Genomic DNA, 21,004 nt, shown 5'->3' with positions numbered 1-21,004 from the left:
TAAAATACAAAATAATTTCAAAACCAAAAGAAAAGAAAAAAACACTGTACAAGGCATTGATATGATACAAATGATAGAATCAACATAAATAATTACAGTTATATACAATGCAAAACTCCCACTTGTTACATTCTTTCCTTGTGACTGTACAGTTACATTTCAACACAAAGAATATCAACCATTTAAAAAGAAAAAAACAATGGAGAAATCAACAAACGCCACAATAAATAATAATGTCTGTCAAGTATTTATAAATTATTAACAAGAAATGTTGTGTTATGACATGAGGAGCGTTCAATAGTTTCCATCTCACCTGTCAAAATAGGTCAAAATGCTTGGTTTGTTCTCGTTGGCCGATTGGTGTCCATCACTACAACTACCTTCGCCAGAAGGCCACTTTAAAAAGGGAAAAAAAGTTAATCTCATTGGGAAGGTAACACTAGTACTACAACTACACACCACCTATGTGCAATAATAATAATAATCATAATAATAACAATATGAAAGAATATCTGATTATCTTTAATAACAGCAGCACTGTTTAGTGTCAGTCCCTCCCTTTCGCCAAAGCTTGTTAGCATATAAGGTATTGTTTTACAATAGTGATTTTATTTAAATAATTATTTGGATATTTCTACAGGTATATATATATATATACGTATATATATATATATTAAAACTGTGACAGCGGTCTGAAGTTTGAAAGCTTGAAACCCGTGAGCCAGAGAGAGAAAGGGGAGGATTCAGAGGTTGATCGCTGGCTACGCGTAGAAATTGCACGCCCCTGCTCCGACATGTCCAACACGGCTCACAGTAAAAGAAACGTGGGAGATTTTCTCCAGGGTTGAAGAACAAGAGTCAGACAGCTCGGATTTTTAGCGGCGACAGATTGTGGCAGCACATGCCATTTCACAGAGATACAGTGAGCGACAGGAAGGCTTGGCTTGGTCGTCTAATAGTGGCATGATCTCCAAAACAGACAAGGCTCAGTCATCCCTCACTATGCACAGAGGGGAAGAGAGGAGACATTAAGGCGGCTGACTGACTGAACACTGTCTGAACTTCAGGATGAGTCATCGTAGCTGCTCTGTGAGACTAGCGTTGGTCGGTACCTGCAGCATCTGCTACTGAAAAACCAGCACATTTCATCTGCATCTACAAAAGCCCATTCAACCCTCTCAAGTCGAACCACATCTGCAAGATTTATCAAAATATTTGGCAACGTGATTTCTCTTTGTTTCCATGTGCGCGCATAAAGCTACGGCTGCCAAGTGCTTAAAACACTCTCTTTTACCCTCCCTCTTGTTTATGCATCTGGACAGGTACAGGTTTTTAGATAACTGCACTGTAAATAAAAAAAAAATAAAAAAAAATACAGTCTATCATTATCCAGCAACACAGTCAACTCAGGTCAGTGCAGGAAGCGCAAGAAACTAGTGACACACATCGGGTGGGGGCAGGAAAAGGAATATTGAGAAATACTGAACCACAGAAATGAAACTTGCCGGCCAACAGGTGACGGAGTTCCCGCCGGGCTAAAAACGTCACAAGATAAATGTCCGGTCACATGAAAGCGCTATGCAGCTTTTTACTCAGTAGTGGATCTCTGTCTTATCTCTGATGAACATGCAGAAGAGCAGCACTGGAACGAAGCCGGAGTTATTTTACAGCATCTTACAAGCGGAGGAATTTGGAGGAGGTCGTCGAGGGGAGTTTGACAGAGGGTATCTTTACTGAATTTGAAACACAAACAATACTCTGACTGATTTGCCTTGTACGCAAACACATTATAGGTCTTAGTATAAAAGACATTCTCCAATGCAAAAAAATCTTCACTGATCTTTGTGTGACAAATATGGCCTCAATTTTTTCAGTAATACTTGACAAACAAAGTAGTTTTGAGGTCTGAAATTCACATTTGTTCAAAGTTTAATCTCAAACACTAGCCTGGTGCATACAGGAGAGCTAAAATGGGGGTTCAAAACTTCAGGATAATCCCATGAGTCATATCCAATGACATACTCTGTTCTCAAGTTGGTTTCATTGTGTCAGATTTATAATTGCGTGGCTATTATTTTCTACATGAAAGAATACTGGTGAAGTGAAAAGGGTCGTCGTATATCCACTGGCACTGTCTGTTTTTTGGCTCCTTTTTTTTGTTTGTTTGTTTGTTTGTTTGTTTTTCTAATCACAGACAAACCAGAGTGAATCCTCAAGCTGCCCAAAGTGCCAAGGCACGTGCTGTGACAAAGATCTGCATCTGAACGTTACTCATCAGTAATGTACCTGGTGCTCTTTCAGCTCACTACTGCTACTACACACTTAATACCAACACGTGTTTCAACGATGCCTCCGGATTCCGAAAGAAGTCCAGCCTCGACTCAACTGCGACTCCCTCAGAGTCCTTCTCAGAAACACAGTAGGCACAAAAGGGTGTGTGTGTGTGTGTCCACGCGTACTTCATATGACTGATTGTACTGAGGGTCGCTGCGGCGTAATCCCTTCGATTTAAAACATACACGAGTGACAAAGAAAACGGCACATCCATGATCACACAGAAGAGGGGAGGAGTCCACAAGTGTCTCTAGGCATTAAAATAAATATCTCAATAAATACACAACTGTACACACAAAAAGTCAGGCTTTACGCATTCACGCATAGCATAATGTAAATATCATACCCTGCCTGACAACTGAGAAATCAACCACAGGCCAAAGTTAAATGAAGCTGGAACTCACTGCTTCACTGATCTTCCATCAGTGTGATCCAAGTGCATTAATACTGGGGATAAATAAGTGACTACGTTATACTGTGATGCAGGAAGGTTTAGCAGGGAAAAGTTGATCTATTCATGTGCCTAGTGGCTCAGTTAACTATCCATGTGTGCATTAAAAAAAAAAACACCTTGCTTTGGGAATGAACAGTTTAGTCTCGCAGCTACACTACCTTTCTCGACATCTTTTTGTTTAACAAGTATAAAATGAGGACCCGGTGCGTCCATATACAGTAGTTTGTCTGGTAAAATACTATAATGGGACCCTTTGTGAGGTTCATTTAACTCAAATTAAGAAGCGTTTGGTCTCAGGAGATCTCAGCGTCTGCCGCACAGATTTTGACCACTGTTAATTAAATCGGTCTCCACTGAGTCTCACTACTTTACAGACATTTTAGGCTAAAATGGCTGGAATTTCCCCTTTGATGCGGAACAAAAGTGAACAATAAAAACCCTGTGTGCAAACAGAAGGAGTGAAGAGGCAAGACAAATGTAAAGTTTATACCGACAGGATAAAACAGGGAATCCAGTTCTTCTTATCTAATTTTGGAGGAAGACTCAGGTTGTTACCCTGACTGGCATCTACTCTGCTATAGTTAGAGTCTTCCCTCCTCTGCTGTGGCATCACAACCCAGTGGGCGACTATCTGCTCAGCTTGCTGGAGCACTTGCCATCTCGGCTGCAGCCTTTCCCCCTGGTCAGGTGGAAGGAACTTGTGCGCGCCTGGCGGCTGCAGCAGGTCTCCTGGTGGTGGTGGTGGTGGTAGAAGCGTCGCGCGGGCGGCGAGCCAGAGAAGCTGGGCGGCGAGCGGCTGCGGCCGAGGCAGCCCCCTCCCCCGCCGCCGCGGTGTTCGTGGCGGGACGGCGAGGAGCTGACGGAGCGCTGCAGGGAGGAAGAGCTGCGCGGCGAGGCACTGGAGCTGCGGTGGTGGTGCGGGGAGCTCGTCAGGCTGCACATGCCCGTCCTGGAGCCACCGTGCTGGCCAGAGGAGCGGTGGTGGAGCGGGGAGCCGCGGGAGCCGTGCATCAGCTGAGCGATGCATGTCAGAAGGTCAGAGTCACTGGTGCTGCCAGCTCTGATGCGGTAACGCCTGAGCCTGTGTGGGCACAAAGGCAAGGAAGGGTAAGAATAACAGCCGATTCATACATTTGAAAGTAAACACTGTGATAAATGTAAGTCCTTATCAAGACTTAAAGTCTGGAAACAAAATGAATTAGTTCCGTACAGCTCCTGTAGCACTTTGCACAAACTACAACAAAGAACAGACAGAAGTTCAGTCCCACATTATCTCTATAAGTGCTTGTGTTTTTCTTTTTTCTGACCATTTGGATTTAGGATAAAATGCCTCAGTGTTCTAATATAGAATATTATAATAAGACTTCAACTGAGCTATAGTAAGTCAAAGAGTGGGTACAAACAAAGTAATATGCCTAAAAACAACATGCAGCTCAGGATGATACTTTGTTATGGCAAACAGCAGCAACACAACACAATGGAGCTAAGTGACAAAGTTACAAATCAATTTTGGATTGTTTCCTTCTGTTCCTCATTCAAACTCAACGGCAAGCAAGTGATTCTGAGGCGCTAATATGCTGCCAACAATCCGTGCTTTGAAGATAATACTGGTTTGGTTAGTTATTGGCAGCAGATCAACAAATTACCTGCCCTCCACTGTGGACCGGCAAGGTGGCTTTCCAGGGGGTGGGCGTGGCAGGAATTGGGCAGCCAGCTGCTCAGCTGAAGAGGCCGGGTGAATGGGACGAGGGATCCTACTCTTGCGGGACAGAGGGCTAGAGGAGGTGGAGAGGGAAGGAGCCTCGTCTCCCTGGCGGTCAGAACGGGAACCCATAAGGGAGTCCTCGTCTTGGGAGCGATCAGAAGTGGAGGACAGCGGATCCCTTGCAAGGGAGGCCACCAAGGGGCCACGCCTATCAGAGAGGGACGGGGAGGCAGTGGGAGAGGGGACTGGGCCCTGGTGGCTGGCTTTCTTCTGTAAGAGTTTCTCCTTGGCAGAGCCCGGAGGTGGAAGTTCTAGCAGGCTAGAGGGCTCCAAGACTGGAATGCGACTTTGCCTTCGGCTTGGGTCTTTACGGGAAGCAGCCGGGGAGGCAAGGACTGGGTTACTATTCTGATCTTGGGCCTGGATCACCTCTCCATTCTCCTCCTGTCTTACATTAGACGCTGTGGCGCAGGGAGTGGGGCTAGAATCATTCTCAGGGTCTTTCAGTTGTGGAAAAGCTCCATTGCAATCATTCTGGCCTGAAATATGAGGGGAGAAGTGGCCATTGGCAAAAACGGGGCTGCGAGGCGAATGCGGGGAGTGAGGAGAGCGAGGAGACTGCGGAGAGGAGGTTGAGCGCGGAGAACGGGGGGAACGCGGGGAGGACATGCGGCTTGGCACAGGGCTTTGAGCTTTGGTGTGGCTGTCTCCTTTGACCACCATTTCAGCCAGAGGGTCTGTGGGTGTCCCTGGATGTGTGGGCACAGGGTCCTGTGGGGAGATGATGTCCACTGTTTGCTCCTGGACCTGCTGAGCCTCAGCCTCAGCATCACTATGCCTCTCCAGGAGGAGGCACTGTGGAGCACTGTCTGATCCTGACTGGGAGGACAGCCCAGACGGACGCTGAGCTGTCAACTGAAGAGGAGGGGGAGGTGGAGACATGGGAGGGAAGAAAAAGACACAGGTGTTATTCAAAAAAAAATAAGCCACTCCAATACTGGGAATATTATTCGAATTGTCAAAGGCTTGTTGCTGATAGACCACAACATGTCGAGTTGTGCTGTAGTTCTGTAGCAAGAGCCTGATTCAGATGTATGAAAAGAGAAGAATTGTATAATGTGGGGTAATAAATGGTGATTAGTTTGGCAACAGCATGCAATACCATAGCTACCATTGTCAGACCAAAACACACAAGTGCTATGGCAGTGTCAGTCAAGCTGTGAGTACTAAACCGGCAAGTAGGACAGGAAACGTTCACGCAACTTGGCAGGGGGCTTCACCGAAGAGAGGGTGAGGAACAAATACAGCGAGAGAGAGAGGAAGAGGAAAATAGAGAGGACAAAGACGATCTGAAACAAAAGAGATCATGCAACCTGAAGTCATGACTCGACATTCCAAACACACATGCCACAATCAGACAAACACACACACACACACACACCCCAATTCAGATCACAAGAACACAAGGACACATCTGACCCATGCTCTGTCTGGCCTGCACAATGCCCCTTATGGTTCTGGGGAGAGCTGCCTGATGACAAACACAACAAGCAAGCCAAACTGAACAAAGAAGCCAAAACAAGCATCGTAAAGCAAGGAGAAAATGACATAAATAACATAAAAAAATGACGTTAATAACAAAAAAAGCTGACAGCCCGTGTATTGATAATGTTGTAGAGGAAGGTGTTGTGTTTTTTTTATCGTGATGAGCTCATCACCTGTTGGAGTTGAGCGCGTGTGATGCGAATGATAGAGGGAAACTTTGCGTTGGCAGCGCCCACCGGGATGGCAGGCAGCTTCCTACGACTGGGTGAGCGGGTGCCGGGGACGGGGTTTGGTGGTAGTGGAAGCGAGGCATGGCAGGAGGAGGAGGAGGAGGCACGCTCCTGCCGCTGCTGGTCAGCAGACTGGCTGCGCCTCAAGGCCGGCGAGTGCCGCTGGTGCAGTGGGTCCGATAGGGTGGTCAGGTTGAGGGTGTGAGGGCTGGGAGAACGCAGTGGGACGGGGCTGGATGTCCGCACCGCCACTTCCTCCGGCAGGGATGGAGGAGAGGTGGGGAACTAAGAGAGGGGGAAGGAGAGAGGTGGGATGTTGAGAGAGGAGGGGACGAGGCTCCGCGTGCCAGAAATGATTGAATACACCGACTATGTTGACTATGTTGCATCCCAGACAGGATTGGCCAAATAGATTTTTACAGCGATTCTGTAAGACCACAGAGATGATCACATGGTTCTGGAGACACATAGACGTGATGTATGAAAACAAGACATGACAACAATTTGCTTGTGCAGTGCCTTGCGGTGCGTGTGTCGCACGCCGACCATCAACACCTCTGTGGCTGCTCATGGGACACACGCCATCTGTGGCAGCGCCTCACACGAACATTAACAAGGCTTGAGACTGCTGAGGCAATGGGAGAAATACGGTGCGAGTGCTTTATCACTGGATAAGCAGGCAACACCAGCGGTGAACATGATGCACAGCTGTTATTTTCACTGGTAAAACAACAGGAGGATCATAAAGATGATACTGTTCATGATTTTAGGCTAGGAGGTAGGACGGAGGAGGCGAGGATGGTGCGTCCTGGGAAGGACAATACATCTGAAACATGGATGTAGAAGTTCTGATTGTAGGAGAGAGCGAGGGGACTGTTTTTGGGAGCAGGATTTTGGAATTGGACGCAATGGGCTGGTGAAAGGTCTCGAGCAGCAAAAAAGCAAAAAAAAGTGATTTAAACTTAGAAAAGGGGGGGGGGGTCATTTACATTGTAAAAGTAAATAAAAGCAACTCAACACATTGCAAAAGTCTGCACATGAGATAAAAAAAAAAAACCATAATAATTAAAGTCAATCAACCATAAGCTCTCCCTTTTCCCATGCTGTGATGTGATCAGCTCTGTGTAGTTGTGTCAGAAATCATCGTCTATGACAGGTATACACAAGTGACGATGCAAGCAGACATAAAGCAGTAACATGGAGTTTCAGACTACAGCAGGATGCAGCTGGTGGAACTCTGATTGTCAAATGATTTAGCATTGAAGTTCTAGAACTAGAACTCTGACTCTGTGCAGTTTTTTAACTCTGTAAAACGCTGACTACAGTCAGTATCATGTATGACATGTTGTGAAAATTGGCCTCCAAATGTCGACTGCTTACCTGAGTGAGAACTCCCTCAGCTAAAGCTTCCCCTGGGCTGGTCGGAGTGATGGGGGGTAAAGCCTCCGCTGGGCCCACACTAAGCTCCAACTTGTCCACTTTTGCACTTCCCTTGGAGGAAGACACAGTTTCCTGTTTAGTTTTCCCAGAGGTTGGGCTTGGGCCTCCCTTTTCCCATCCAGGAAACTGTTCCCCTGGCTGGAGCACCTCAGGCTCCTCATCCTCCTCCGATGGGTTGGAGTTGGCCTTGGCTCCTGGGGAGCCAGTGGGCCGCTCCACCAATACCCACTCCCTTGAGTCAATGTCCTGCCTCCCAGAGCTCAAATTGAGGGCCACAAAGCCCCCGCTGCTGGCCCCCCCCTCTCCCTGCTCAAGAGATCCAGGCGATGCTGGCTTAGGAGAACCACCACCAGACAGGAACTCCTCATCATAATGCCAGATCCGATCAGGACGCTCCCCGGCAGGTACAGTTTGACCCTGAGTTATTGAGATGATTGCAGCTCCGTTAGCCTCCTTCTCCTGGTGTGGAGACCCAGGCTTTGCTGAGCTGAACTCACACAAGACAGATGCAAACAATCAGGCCACAGTTTTTCAACGTACATGGCAGTAACTCGCTTGTAGATGTGGTTTAAGACGACAGAATGTATGTGCTCAACCTACCAGGCGTCCAGGAAGCGCTCTGGACTGGGCTTTGACTCAAGGCCAAGCCGTCTCTCCAGCTCAAAGCTGTGAATGTTGCGGAGTTTCCTCAGCAGAGGGCCGTCGCGGTCTGAAGCCATCACCTCAGACTGCAGTTTGACAGGAGAGCCCAGACTTGGCCCGGTGTAGGGAGTCTGGTGTCCTTGGTTGCCCTGGTTGTTGCTTTGCTCTTCCTCTGCCGCCTGGGGGGTGGGGGGTAGTTATTTATTACATATTCACCAAAGAAATTAGAGATATTTGCTTGAGGTATTGATTTCGAGAGCAGCTGAGGTAAACGGAACTCTCATATTGCATGTACATGAACCGCAGTCTGTGTGTTACCTTCCACACAGCTGTCCTGATGCGGTTACGGTTGCGGTCCAGCTCCTCCCAGACGTCAGCCTCCTGGTTGCGGTGCGCGTGGAGGGGAGAGCCAGGCAGGCGCTCGGGATGATTGTTCTCCACGTCGCTGAGCTGCTCATCTTGCAAAACCTCCTCTGTGTTTTCCCTCATTAGGTCGCCAGGTATCAGGGAGGCGTTTGCCATGCTGGTACAACAGACAGCACTCGTTTTATTTCGCGTTTGAGGCAGCAAGAAAAGATTCTGTGGTTTTTAAACATAGATAAATCACAAAATTACTCCAAACGTACCCCATATGTGCTGGAGTGAGGCGGGTGTGATGTTGTGGCGTCGTGGCACTGGCACTGATCGTCAAGGTGCCGTCGGTGCCGGTCCGCTCCCAGTCATAGGGGTCATTCTCCACCACATTGTAGGTTTTCATACTGTTGTCAAACACGGACATCAGCAGCTGGAAAAAACAAACGTGTTTTATTTGTGTGTGTGCGTGTCAGCTCGAGCGGACTGTACACATCTGTTTTTAAAAAGGTCCGGTGTGAATCATTTAGGAGCATTTTTTGACAGAAATTGAATATTCAACCCTTGTTTCCATGTTTCTATAGCAGCCCAACCCCAGTATGTGCATTTTGCATTTTCCACCAAAGAGAGGAGACTCCTTTCTCATATGCAAATGCAACCTTAGTTCTCAGACATGCTAGAGAAAAGGGGGGAGGGAGCGGAGGAGTCCTCCGTTTGTCGCATTCTCCTGTCTCACCATTAGATGTCGATAATTCTGAAACACCAGACCTTCAACTGGATGGGGAGGGGGGGGGGGATTTAGCAGCATATTATCAGTTGTCTAACTTGCACTTGTATGTACTCAATCACAGAACCAACATATTACCTGGTAGTCAGGCTTGGTGAAGTAATCTAGACTGGAAATGTGTACCAAAAACACACCAAAGTCTGCCGGCAGGTGTTTGAGCATCTGACGGTGGTCGTACGTGTCCTTCAGCTTCCCCACATGTTCCTGGGAGTGAAAAACACACACACACAATGTTCACTTGTCACGTCTCGTCACTCACAGTGTCCTGGACAAGACTGTTCGGGAGGGGGGCGAGAATTATTGGTCGTCCTTACTTTGTCCTTGATCTTCCTCCACGGCAACTGACCGACCAGAAACTCAACGAGCATGTAGAAGAGGGACCACAGGTCATCGTGGCGGCCCATCTCCTGCAGAATTACAGCGGGATGTCTCAAAAAATAAATTTTTTGCCAAATAATATGGCGATATTTGGGTGTAGTAGCACAGATGACACGAAAAGGTTGGACATTATACTCTACCTTATTCTTGTGTGCATTGACAGACGCATATCGCACTGTTCCCCTGAACCCTGCCACGGGACGAGGCTGACGAACACAGACAGAAACAGTCAACACAGGTATTATCTACACACATACATCTGTCACATTTTAGCCACAGATGAAGTTGAATAAGTTAAACCCATATCACTGGATTTGGCTACTTATTGTAAGGACAGTGCAACACGCTGTAAACTATTATTTATACATGCAGCAAACAAAGAGCAGCATCCTTTACTTGGAGTTTGCTGCATTAGCCTGATTATTGTGTGCGTTCATCACCACATGGGACTTTTTTTATTTCGCACACAGTAGTGAGAACCATTGTTAGTGTGCAAATATTACACAAAAGTAGCTTTATTACTATATTTAGTAATAGAGAATGACACTCACAGGTCGGACCTCCTGGCAAGAGTTGGTGAACTGTCGAGCTAAACCAAAGTCCAGCATGTAGCAGGTACGGCAGGTACTGGGGAAGCGACCCATGGCGAAATTGGACTGAAGTGGAAATGGGAGGAGGTAAGAAGGCGAACAATGTCTGTTTACAGCCAAGCAAATTCAGAGAAAAGCATTCCAAATGTTGGAATCCAATTTAATACAGCAATACGGACAACAAATTATATTAAAAAAGTGAACATAAAAATCTTCCAGTGGATGGAATAACACACATCCTGGACCATGCAATAAGAACTCTGAACTGCAGCCAGTGCGCTGCCACTCACTGGTTTGATGTCACGGTGCAGGAAGCCGACAGAGTGGATGCTCTCTATGGATTCCAGGATCTGGCGACCCAGACGCAGGGTGGTGCTGATGCTGAACGTGCCCCGGGTCATGCTCCTCCTGAGGTCAGCCAGGTTACGACCCTGAGAGAACACGGACAGGGTCGGTCAGTCCAAAGGCCTGAACTGTACCCTCTTATATTTAATATTGTCTAATATTTGCGTCTCGGTGCCTTTGGTGTGATACATAAATCAAGATCACCTTATTTTTCCTTATTAGTTGATGTCACTATAAATAATTATGTATTTAATTATATCAAAAGATCGATCTCCTCTTTTTGCAGTAAGTAATTTTGAGAATTAAATGTATTGGATTTTTGTGGATTAAGCTAAATTGGACACTCTAGAGTTGTTTGCCTCTATATGAGTCCCTGTGATGGACTGCTGACCTGTCCAGGGTGTGACCCCTGCCTTTCCCCCAATGTCAGTTGGGATGTGGAGGATAAAGCGGTAGAAGATGGATGGATGGATGAATGGATTTTCTTTTTTTTTTTTGGCTTATGAATAATTCCAATAATAATTCCAAACTGAGCAGTACCTGAAGCTCCATCACCACATAGTTAAAGCGGTCATTGCGGCCACATCCCACAAAGCGGCACACGTGGTCTTTACCTAAGGGAAGGAAAAAAAAAAGACAAATAGAGAGAAGCTGTAATGAGGGAAGCCATTCTTTTCAGAGGTCACCTGACGTCAACTGCACGGTGTGATCGTTAGATGCAGGCGGCGGCTGTGTGAATCACGATGACGCGTGATCATATTTTCTCTGCCCTTCTCGCCCTGAACACTACGTCTCTGTGCCTTGTGTAACAGCCCCGCTGATTTATATGCTGCGGTGCACAAAGCTGTGCCAACTAGGGTGTGTGTGTGTGTGTGTGTGTGTGAATCAAAGGTCAAAAGGAAAGGTCAAAGGTTGCTTTATTGTCATTCTGAACGTGTTAACACACAAAGACAAAGACAAAGACGTGTGTTTCCCCCGGTTCAGACGATGTTCAAAACACGACCAAACACGTGGTCCGAAAGAATCTGAATTCTGAGGAACTGGTGAAGTTTAGGGCTAAGATTTGCAGTGTGGTTAGGATCAGGTTATGGTTTGGCATTAACTGATTAAAGTTAAGGTTAAAAGTAAGGATAACACTTTGGTTAAAGGCTGTCCAAGTAAAATGAAGTCAATGTGAGTCCTTAAAGGGATAGCTGAACCTGTGTGTGTGTGCGTGTGTGTGTGTGCTCTGCTCTCAGAGGACATTGCTGCACTGGCAGCTTGACTGTGGCCACACCCCAAAGCACTTCAGCCTGCAGTAAATGCAAACAACGCCCCCCCCCCCCCCATATCCTCACACACAAAAACCAAGATAATCAAACTAAAGCATCCAAATAGAGAAAAAAAGCACAACAAGCAGCTATTATTAGCTCGATATGAGCCATCCATCAGTCTTTGTATGAGGCCGATGTTTAGTCTTTGCAGCTGGGCGGGTCCGCAGTGTTTGTGGAGGCTGGAGTTCAGCCCTCCTCGAGTTACATGCAGAACACACGATGCCCCGGGCTGCAGCCATTAGACAGCAAACATGATCCAAGCCCATTGATTTTACCCTCAGAGGGCAGAAAGGGAAAAAAAAGCCATGGTGGTTAAAAGGCAGGAAGGGAGGAGGGAGGGAAGGAAAGACACTGTTTAAAGTAAAGAGAGAGAAACGGGTCAAAGTATACAACCCCCATGAATGAGCTCTGTTGTGCTGACCCGCTGTGAACGACTGAGAGTGTGAAAACACGTCAAACACCCACTTCCTGTTGTATGAGCACCGTCAAACCGTCTCAAGTGTTAACATTAAAAGATGCAAACCAAGATTAAAAAACGTGAGATAAAACATACTCAGTGGTTTTATCTGCAGTTTCTGCAGAATGACAGCTGAACTCTGAGCCATGAAAAAAACAGAAATCTGAGTCAGATGATCTCCAGTATTATCTGGCCTCAGGAGGACAAATCATCTGTGCACTTTCTACCCACTCAACATTTCCTGGACGAGTCTGCTTCTGCTCATATTTTCTGCTCTTATTAATCCAAGGGAAATCATCGACGTGAACTTGTTCTCCTGCCAAGAATGCTAATGCTACACGGACTACAGCTCCTGAAGCAACTCAATAGGTCACCGCGCCACACGGTATGGAATCGATCAATTCCCCCCGAAACGTAACCCGCCGAGTCCATTTCGACTCACCCTGGAGCTTCTTGAGCACGGCGACCTCCATCTTGAGAACCTGCTTGGGCTGCTGGGCCGACTCCACCTTCAGCGCCACGCTGACCCGCGACAGCAGGTCCAGCGCCTCGTAGATCTCGCCGAACCCCCCGCCGCCAATCTTCTTCACCTAGAACACAAGCGTAGAACGTCGAAACTTCGCACAGTCGTGGATATAGGGGCGGGTTAAAAAACATCTGCTCCCTCCACTAAGAGGTCAGAGGTCAAAGTCGACAACAACAACTTCCTTGTACTGTAATGTACACTTCAATCACTGAGACAAACAAATGAAAACCAAACATGGCAATTATTCCAGCACTGAGGTTATGAATATGCAGGGCCGGCCCTAGGCATTTCGGTGCCCAAGGTGAGATTGGGATGCATAGTAATAAATAATCGTAAATGGTAAAATAAACACTGTTAAATCACTGATTATTTAAATTGGACACGTTTCACTCTCCCTTTTTCTTTTTTAGGTCTTTCTTTTCTGTCTTAAATATTATTATATTATAATATAATACTATATATATTATATCATAATAAATAGTGCCCTTGGGGACTGCCTATATGGCCAATTCCATCACTTATTAACCAAATTTTTCAAATTCTATGAAATAAAATGCACATGTATGTATGTTTTTACTTTTTATCTACATGGCAAATTTCTAATTTAACAGTGTTTTTTTTCCCCCGTCAATAAAACGTTTTTGTTCATTTTAAATTGTCAACACACTATTTTAACAAATAAATAATATCACTAACTGATCACATCCTATATGGGATCTGTTTTTGATGTTTTAAATCGTTTGCCTCAAAATGTCTTTTTCCCAACAATTATCTAGTAGATGTAGAGGCACACATCAGGATTATTCACGTTTTTGTGTTAAGTTATAAATGAGTATAGACTGTTCTGCCCCCACATACTGGGCACATGACAACAGTGGCGCATGTGCTTAGTGAAGCATTTATGTGACATTTGGGGAATCCAATTATACTTTTGTCCTTTTTCCGATATCAAATCCAGTAATTATGACTAGTATTTGCCCGACACTGAGCACCGTATCTGCTCAGCCCTTGTATGGATAGTGTAGACAGGAAATCCTACTCAAACCAAGAGGTTTAGAACTCTTTGGTATTTAATATTTGTCAACAGTGTATTACATTTTGTGACCTAGAATAACAAGGTCAGTATTTTCTCAAACTTTTGATTAGCTGGCAGGATTTCCTGCATTCTAGATAAATACGACAGCTCCTATGTGTCCTTCACTGTCCTCCTTACATATGCGCGATGAGTCCTGTGTCGCATTAAGAGCTACAGTCGCGGGATTAACTGCAGCATTCTTACGTAACTCAGCTACAAGACAGGAAGTGATGCTGCCGGGCTGCCAGTAAGGAATAACAGCCTCACACATGCACCCAGGCGGCCACAGCAGCAGGAGACATGGGCCCTTAAGGGAATACTGCCACCGCTGCCTTTGGCTCGCTGCACTGCCACAAATAGCTATAATGGCTATTTTTGGATCTCCTATACTGCAGCAGCACTACCTGGACAGAGAGTTATGACCCCAAACTGTCCCCGCCACACGTGAGATACTTTAGTAGGGGAAAAAAAGAGAAGCGTTGTTTGTACAAAGACTTTTTTTTATTATTATTTATGGGACAGAGGGGGAGCTAGGGACAGGCAGTGACGGGACTCCATCCACAAACACACGGTCCATTGTTATTAAAGCTGCAGCGCATAATTTTTGGTGATTCCTGTTGTTGCCGATGTTATTGTTCTGCCTCTGTTTGGTGTTGGTTAACAGACAAAACTATCAGACCTGACTGAGGGAGCGTTTGTGTGTATACAGTGGCAGTGCAAGGCCAGGTGGGAGGGGGGGCTAGAAACAGAATCTTGAGCAGAACAATTTACTTTCTGAAAAATTTGAGGCCACTTCTTTGTATTTTCAGTCATACTCCAACCTGTTTGCTACGTCATTTCTTACTATGTTGCTTTTCTGTCCGTCTGAACATACATCAAACCACGTCATGTGTGCAGCGCAGGAATGTCACGGGGCAAAACATGAGGTCTAAACTCATTTGACAATGGTTTGAATGTAACAAGCATTTGTTTGTTTTAAATTCACGCTCTACAATTTAGAATAATAACACGTGACTTACCACTTTCCATCGTTCCTTGACCAGGGAGAGCACGCTGAGGATGTCAGCTTGCTCCGCTCCCCCGCTCATTCCGCCTTTGGACCAGGGATGCTGTCCTCAGTGCTTCCCCCCTCGACTAGCAGCCTCACACTGGGCCAGACATTTGTTCCTTGATGGTGAACCCTATATAAAAAAAAAATGTCAGAAATTGGTGGAGGGATGATCTGATTCTAGGCAGAAAATGATGACGTCAAACAGGTTTATTGTGGTTCATGTGACGTGAAAATTTGAAAGTCCCCCTCAGTTGTTCGAGAGTTAAACCCCGTGGCTTAATGTCTGGAGCTTTTTGATACTTGACCATCGCTGCAGCTGCCACAGCTGCTGCCAGCAGCTGACTTTTCAGACAAAATCATACCAGCAACTCACAGGCAGGATTTGTCTTGGTTAAAAAAAATTCCCAGTCATGTATCTTCATTCGGATTACTCACTATTCACCTCCAGTTGTGTGAGGCATATGTTTTGTGTAAATAGACTGATGTTTATTTCATTATTCTTGATTAAACAGAAATACCCCAATATGGGTTTTATATGATGCCATATGATACTCAGTGATACTAGCTCCTGTCCTGGACCACCTGTTTTTAATTTAAATAAATTCTCTGATTTGAGATTGTGGAAACACCAAATCGACATTTATACCATTTTCCGACATTATAAGGACCAAACAACTAAATTAATATTCCTCAAAATCATCAACATACTCTCAATATTGAAAGAAGCAGCCTGAATAAAAGTTTTTAATTAAAACGAAAGTGGCACTGCTGTCTAGGAGAAGCTTCCTCTGCATAAAATCTGGATCTTTTCTCCTTGATTACACAACATCCGTGTCATAGATAAACATTCCTCATGAGAGCTGGAAGCTTCCTTTAGTCTGGCTTCAAACACTCGAAGCACACACACAACTTTGAATCATCATTCTACACATGAAGCGCAAGCTGGTACAGTTATGCAACAGGCCTTCAAAACACATTTGGTTACAGGGGCAAGATCCTCGATCATCGAGGAGGACATCAATCCCATCATGTACCAGGATGAGGTCAGGAGATAGAAGATGGCAAAGTGTGATTAGACTCCATAAGAGCGAAGTGATAAGCATGAAATGTGACCTCGGGTCAAGTGTGGCCTGGATGCAACTGCAGAACTTAAACACGTAGACAGACGCTACTGGACGACACTCAATTAAACATAATTAAAGTGGTTGATCAGTTTATTATGATTTTATCACAGTTTCACTTCACTGTTTCTATTATGTGAGAAATAAATATTTTTATTGATCTTTTACTGTGTATTTTATTGGTTTTATATTATGTTTTTAATGCTTTTTTTTTTAGTTTACATTCATATCATGTCTGTTTTATGTGATGTACAGCACTTTGGACAACTCTGTGGTTTTTAAATGTGCTGTAGAAATATTAACATTACTACCGCTACTCTTACTGCTAATAAAACAGTAATAGTATTTTATGTGCGCTATTTACCCTATTTTAAGGCACTTAAAACTTAATAAATTGAATTCAAATGTTAGCTAGCGTTTAGCGTTAGCATGTTAGCTGTAGTATGCTAGGCATGGTAAAGCAAAGCACAGGCCAGATTACAGAGCATTTTTGAGCTGATGGGGGTGTCAGATTAAAAAGTCAGAGACCACCAACCTTGTCAGGCTTTATCCTCCCGGAGACAATTAATGTCTGGACACAATTTTGCAGCAATTTGTCAAACAGACGTTGAGATATTTCAGTCTGGACCAAAGCAGTAAACAATCCAACACCAAAGCCACAGCCACGCCGCTAACGAAATGAAAAATCCTGCATGAGTTACACATTATCTGTTTTATTTTGTGTTTTATTCGGGACAGAAAACTGTAAGGAAACAGGAGGGACATATGTCACACTGAATGCTGCGTTTGTCTTTATTTTGAGCCCACACATCGCTACACAAACACACAGACCAAAGCTAAACCCATAAATGTCTCTTTCTTTTTTCCTTATATGAACACATTTTTGTAATTTGTGTTCTTTAAAAGCACTTGATTTTCTGATATTATGCAATTTGGTAAAGACAAAGCAGCACAGAGCGAGGGCTCAACAATGTGGGGGAAAATATCCAATTGCAATTTTTCCGCCCAGATACGGCAACTGCAATATAAGTTCATATAAGTGAAGGGCCAGTTCAATGCTTATTGTGTAATATATTTAAAATGTGATGGAGCATGGAACTTGTTTTGAGTTATGTTCAGCCCTAGTAATAAAAAGAAAAACACACACAGAGACAAAACCCTCTCCTGAGCCTCTGGAGGTAAACAACACTGTGATTGAATAACCTCAGCTGTGCGTCCTGTGTGAGGATTTCAAGGTCAGGCTGTTGCCCTGCTGTTTTCCTGAACAAATCATCGTATATATCATATATCATAGATGAGACATACTTTCTAAACACAGAAAAACAAGTCATTTGTCCTTCTGTGTTTAGTCATTCTTTGCCCTCTGGAGGATATGGAGGGAAAAGATGGATGTTTGGGCAGGTGTTTGTTACCAAACCTGACATTTAAGACACTGGAGGAGTCCGAGTGCCACAAAACAGCCCGAGTAGGTGATGCTGAGCTACTGACTACCGGTGACACTGCACATAACAAACCTGGGCCATTTCTCTTACACACATGCACTCAGAAGCAAGCTGTTATAATGCATAAGAGCACGCACACACACACACACACACACACACACACACACACACACACACACACACACACACACGCCTGTGCACAACATGACTAATCTCACACCTCACAGAGAAGCACAGCTCTGCTCTTCTCCTCTTCTTCAATCGTGCCAATTAAAATCAGCAAAAAGAAAAACAGAAAAAATTAAAACCAAACTATGACGTCCTGCTTCTGTCTCATAATGAATCATGCTTCCTACTGACCACGGCATCTCCATGGCAACGGTCGTGCAGTGCCCATTTTTTTTTGCGTGCCAACTACAAGCTCTGTAGTTGCCTCTGCCCTCTCAGTCTGCTGGAAGCTGCATGTTAACAGTTACAGTGCATACAGTATCATGAAATATCAATGAGTGACGACGTCTGGAGATGCTTTGACATATTTAAGGTACATTATGTAAAAAAAAGTAATGTATTCAGTCAAAGCATGGCCATGATACGACATCAGAGACTAAAAAAAACACTCACTGATAAAAATCGTACAGCCACAGTATTCACAATTTAAATGATCCATTCATGGCCCACAAACTCTGTTGATGTTCTGTTTAGGTGCTATGCTCACCTGCACTGTCAAAAACACAGTGAGCTGCAGCTTAAGCGTTGTAAACACCAAATGTTACCAAATGATATGTTTCATCCTCTCATGATGTGATAATTCTCCGTCAGGAGAGCGAGGACCGTTACCAAAACGAAAAAGCCTCACTACCCGCGACGTCAAAACAAAGAAAAATGGCAGTCTAGAGTGGAAATACAGCGATAGTTAACAAACGCTCTCGCTCACAGACTTTTGTCGTTGAATTTTGCTTTAGCTCTTAACACTTTACAATCAGTGTGTTTACTATATGCATGTTGAAAGTCCGATTGTAGTCAGACTAAGACAATATTTTGGTTTTCTTCATGTCATGTAAACATGTTAGTCCAAATAAAATCTAGCCAGTCTTAGTCGGACTAACATACCTGGATAATGCGATTCATAGTCCGATTACTCCTGCATGTATACGCTTGATAATAAATAGGATTTTCCTCTTCTGCAAGTTGTCCAATTGCCCGTCTTAGTCAGACTATGGCCTTTACTTGATTAAACTGTTCATGTCAATGTACTGAATGTTTTGAATTGGGACTGCACAGTGTCCATTTTAAACAATGATGGCTTACAGGCATCCATCCATCCATGCATTCATGTGCAATAATAACACATGACTGATGGAAAGATGACTACACTGGTCGTATATAATCTACTTCATTTCGATCTTTCAGTCTGAGGCCTGGTTCAGCAGCAGGGCAGAGAGACCCCTGGAGCTGCTGCTGCTGCTGCTGCTGCTGGATGAAATCAACATCTGGTCTCATGACTGGAGAAGAGCCAACATGAGGAGGCCCATTCCTCCTCCTCTCTCTGGTTCTACTCAAGCCACAGCATGGATGCAACTGATCCAGGCGGAGAAGGAAAACAATGAAGGATGAGACTTTATGAGACACACAGGACTGACACGTAATTAAGTGCCAGTTTGGTGGTCTTCTGCTGCTGAAACTTCTGCATTCAGAGATGTTCTCCCACTCACCTTAGTCGCAACAGATGCTTATTTGAGTTACTTTCACACCCAGAGAACCTCCACTTGGAGAGAATGTTTCTCTCCAAGTGGAGAGATCTAAATACCATGTAATATTACAGTAAACAGAACAAACTTGCGATGAAAATGATGATGAATTAAGAGATTCATGCCCACATAATTATCACAACTTCCCTCTTTTACCTTTACTACCAGATATCCATGCAGCATAAGAGCAGGAATTACTTTCAATCATTATTTTCATGTAAAATCTACAGATTAACAAAACGAGTGGCTGTGTTTTGGATGCTATGTGACAGAAACACACTGTATCTATCTATCCACCTCCCTCTCCTCCACGCAGTCACTGACTTTGCTGGCTTTGCTGAGGCGGTGAGAGCCGTTGCATAGCGAGTCGGTTGCCACAGCAGATTTACTCAGGCGCGTCCAAGCACACAGTGACTGACTGTCCAACACAGGCCACACGGTCCCGCCTGGCGTGGAGGACGTTACACTGGAACACTGTGACAACACGCAGGGTAACAAAGTCATGCAGCAGCAGAAAATGGAGGAGGGGTGATGAGGGTGATGAACCGGTTTGCACACGGTTTCTCTATCCTTACCTCGGGTCTTTGCTGCCAGAGCTTGATCCAAAGAGGAGCCGCCGGGTGTGGTTACAGAAAATCTGCTGCGTTTGGAGGCGGCGGGGACGACACGCAGCGGAATCCCATAGCGAGAGAAACGTCCGTGGAAGAAGCGAAGACGGTTATAAATAAAGAAGCGGAGGAGGGGAAATAATGAGTGTGAGAACGCGATCGACCCTTTTCTCCTTCTGCCTGTCACCTCAGCATCTCTGTCGCTCGCTGCGGATCCGTGACGTGACGCTTCTGTGTGGAGATCAGCAGCCTTCCTGCGCGCGCGGCCCCGACTCCATCGCCCCTCGCAACAGCTCGTCGGCGGCGGCGGCGCGCACCAGCGTCTTTTTAAAGCTCGTTCGCGTCGTAGCTGTGGGCACGCGCTCTGTACTGTGTTGCCAGGTTTGACAAAAGTGCACACACACAAACCACCTTTTACCAAGTTGGAGATCTAGACTACACCATTGAACTACATCGTAGTTTTTGGAAAATTTAACACAACGAATTTGCGATTTGAAGTCCAAATTTGTCACTCGCTGTTGTTTTAGCCGACAGCTTTTCTCAAATAACATTGATACTAAAACACATTTAAAAAAGTCATGTTTTGTAATGAGATTTGGTTTTTTTTGTCTCTGAATCAGAAAATTTCTCTTTTTTTAAGAAAAATATAAATTTAAATATATATCTTTTCACCAATAATAAACATTTGTACATCACATGATGGTTTGACATGGACTTAAATCCATACACAGAACTTTCAATAAGGTCGAACATCTTGGCATTCAATTTGGTTTGGTTAGATTGGTTTGATTTGTTTTTTTTTGTGCACATTAAGACCCTAAATAACATGTTACTAAAGGATAAATAATAACATCTGCTAACA

The 21,004-nt window shown here is 44.8% G+C and overlaps 1 protein-coding gene across 3 annotated transcripts; it reads right to left on the bottom strand.

Annotated features, from left to right (window-relative positions):
• Positions 1 to 1,843: 1,843 nt before the first annotated feature.
• ttbk2a (tau tubulin kinase 2a) lies at positions 1,844 to 20,498 on the bottom strand. 3 transcript variants are annotated; one of them, XM_058615423.1, is made up of 17 exons: positions 20,110 to 20,498; positions 19,859 to 20,008; positions 15,192 to 15,353; positions 13,014 to 13,161; positions 11,342 to 11,415; positions 10,747 to 10,887; positions 10,418 to 10,522; positions 10,007 to 10,072; positions 9,803 to 9,895; positions 9,567 to 9,692; positions 8,977 to 9,134; positions 8,669 to 8,873; positions 8,309 to 8,529; positions 7,649 to 8,195; positions 6,212 to 6,553; positions 4,435 to 5,408; positions 1,844 to 3,869 (listed from the first exon to the last, which is right to left on the bottom strand). In XM_058615423.1, exons 3-17 carry the CDS (start codon positions 15,258 to 15,260, stop codon positions 3,416 to 3,418), a joined length of 3,723 nt encoding a protein of 1,240 aa, XP_058471406.1. In that variant the 5' UTR covers positions 15,261 to 15,353; positions 19,859 to 20,008; positions 20,110 to 20,498; the 3' UTR covers positions 1,844 to 3,415. The 3 variants fall into 3 exon arrangements, with proteins under 3 accessions (XP_058471406.1, XP_058471405.1, XP_058471408.1); XM_058615422.1 differs by lacking the exon at positions 19,859 to 20,008; XM_058615425.1 differs by lacking the exons at positions 6,212 to 6,553; positions 19,859 to 20,008 and having other exon boundaries at positions 20,110 to 20,497.
• Positions 20,499 to 21,004: the final 506 nt, after the last annotated feature.

The sequence above is a fragment of the Solea solea genome, chromosome 18 (assembly GCF_958295425.1).
Source record: "Solea solea chromosome 18, fSolSol10.1, whole genome shotgun sequence".
Classification (NCBI taxonomy): Eukaryota; Metazoa; Chordata; class Actinopteri; order Pleuronectiformes; family Soleidae; genus Solea; species Solea solea.
This window is presented reverse-complemented; position numbering and strand designations above follow the sequence as displayed.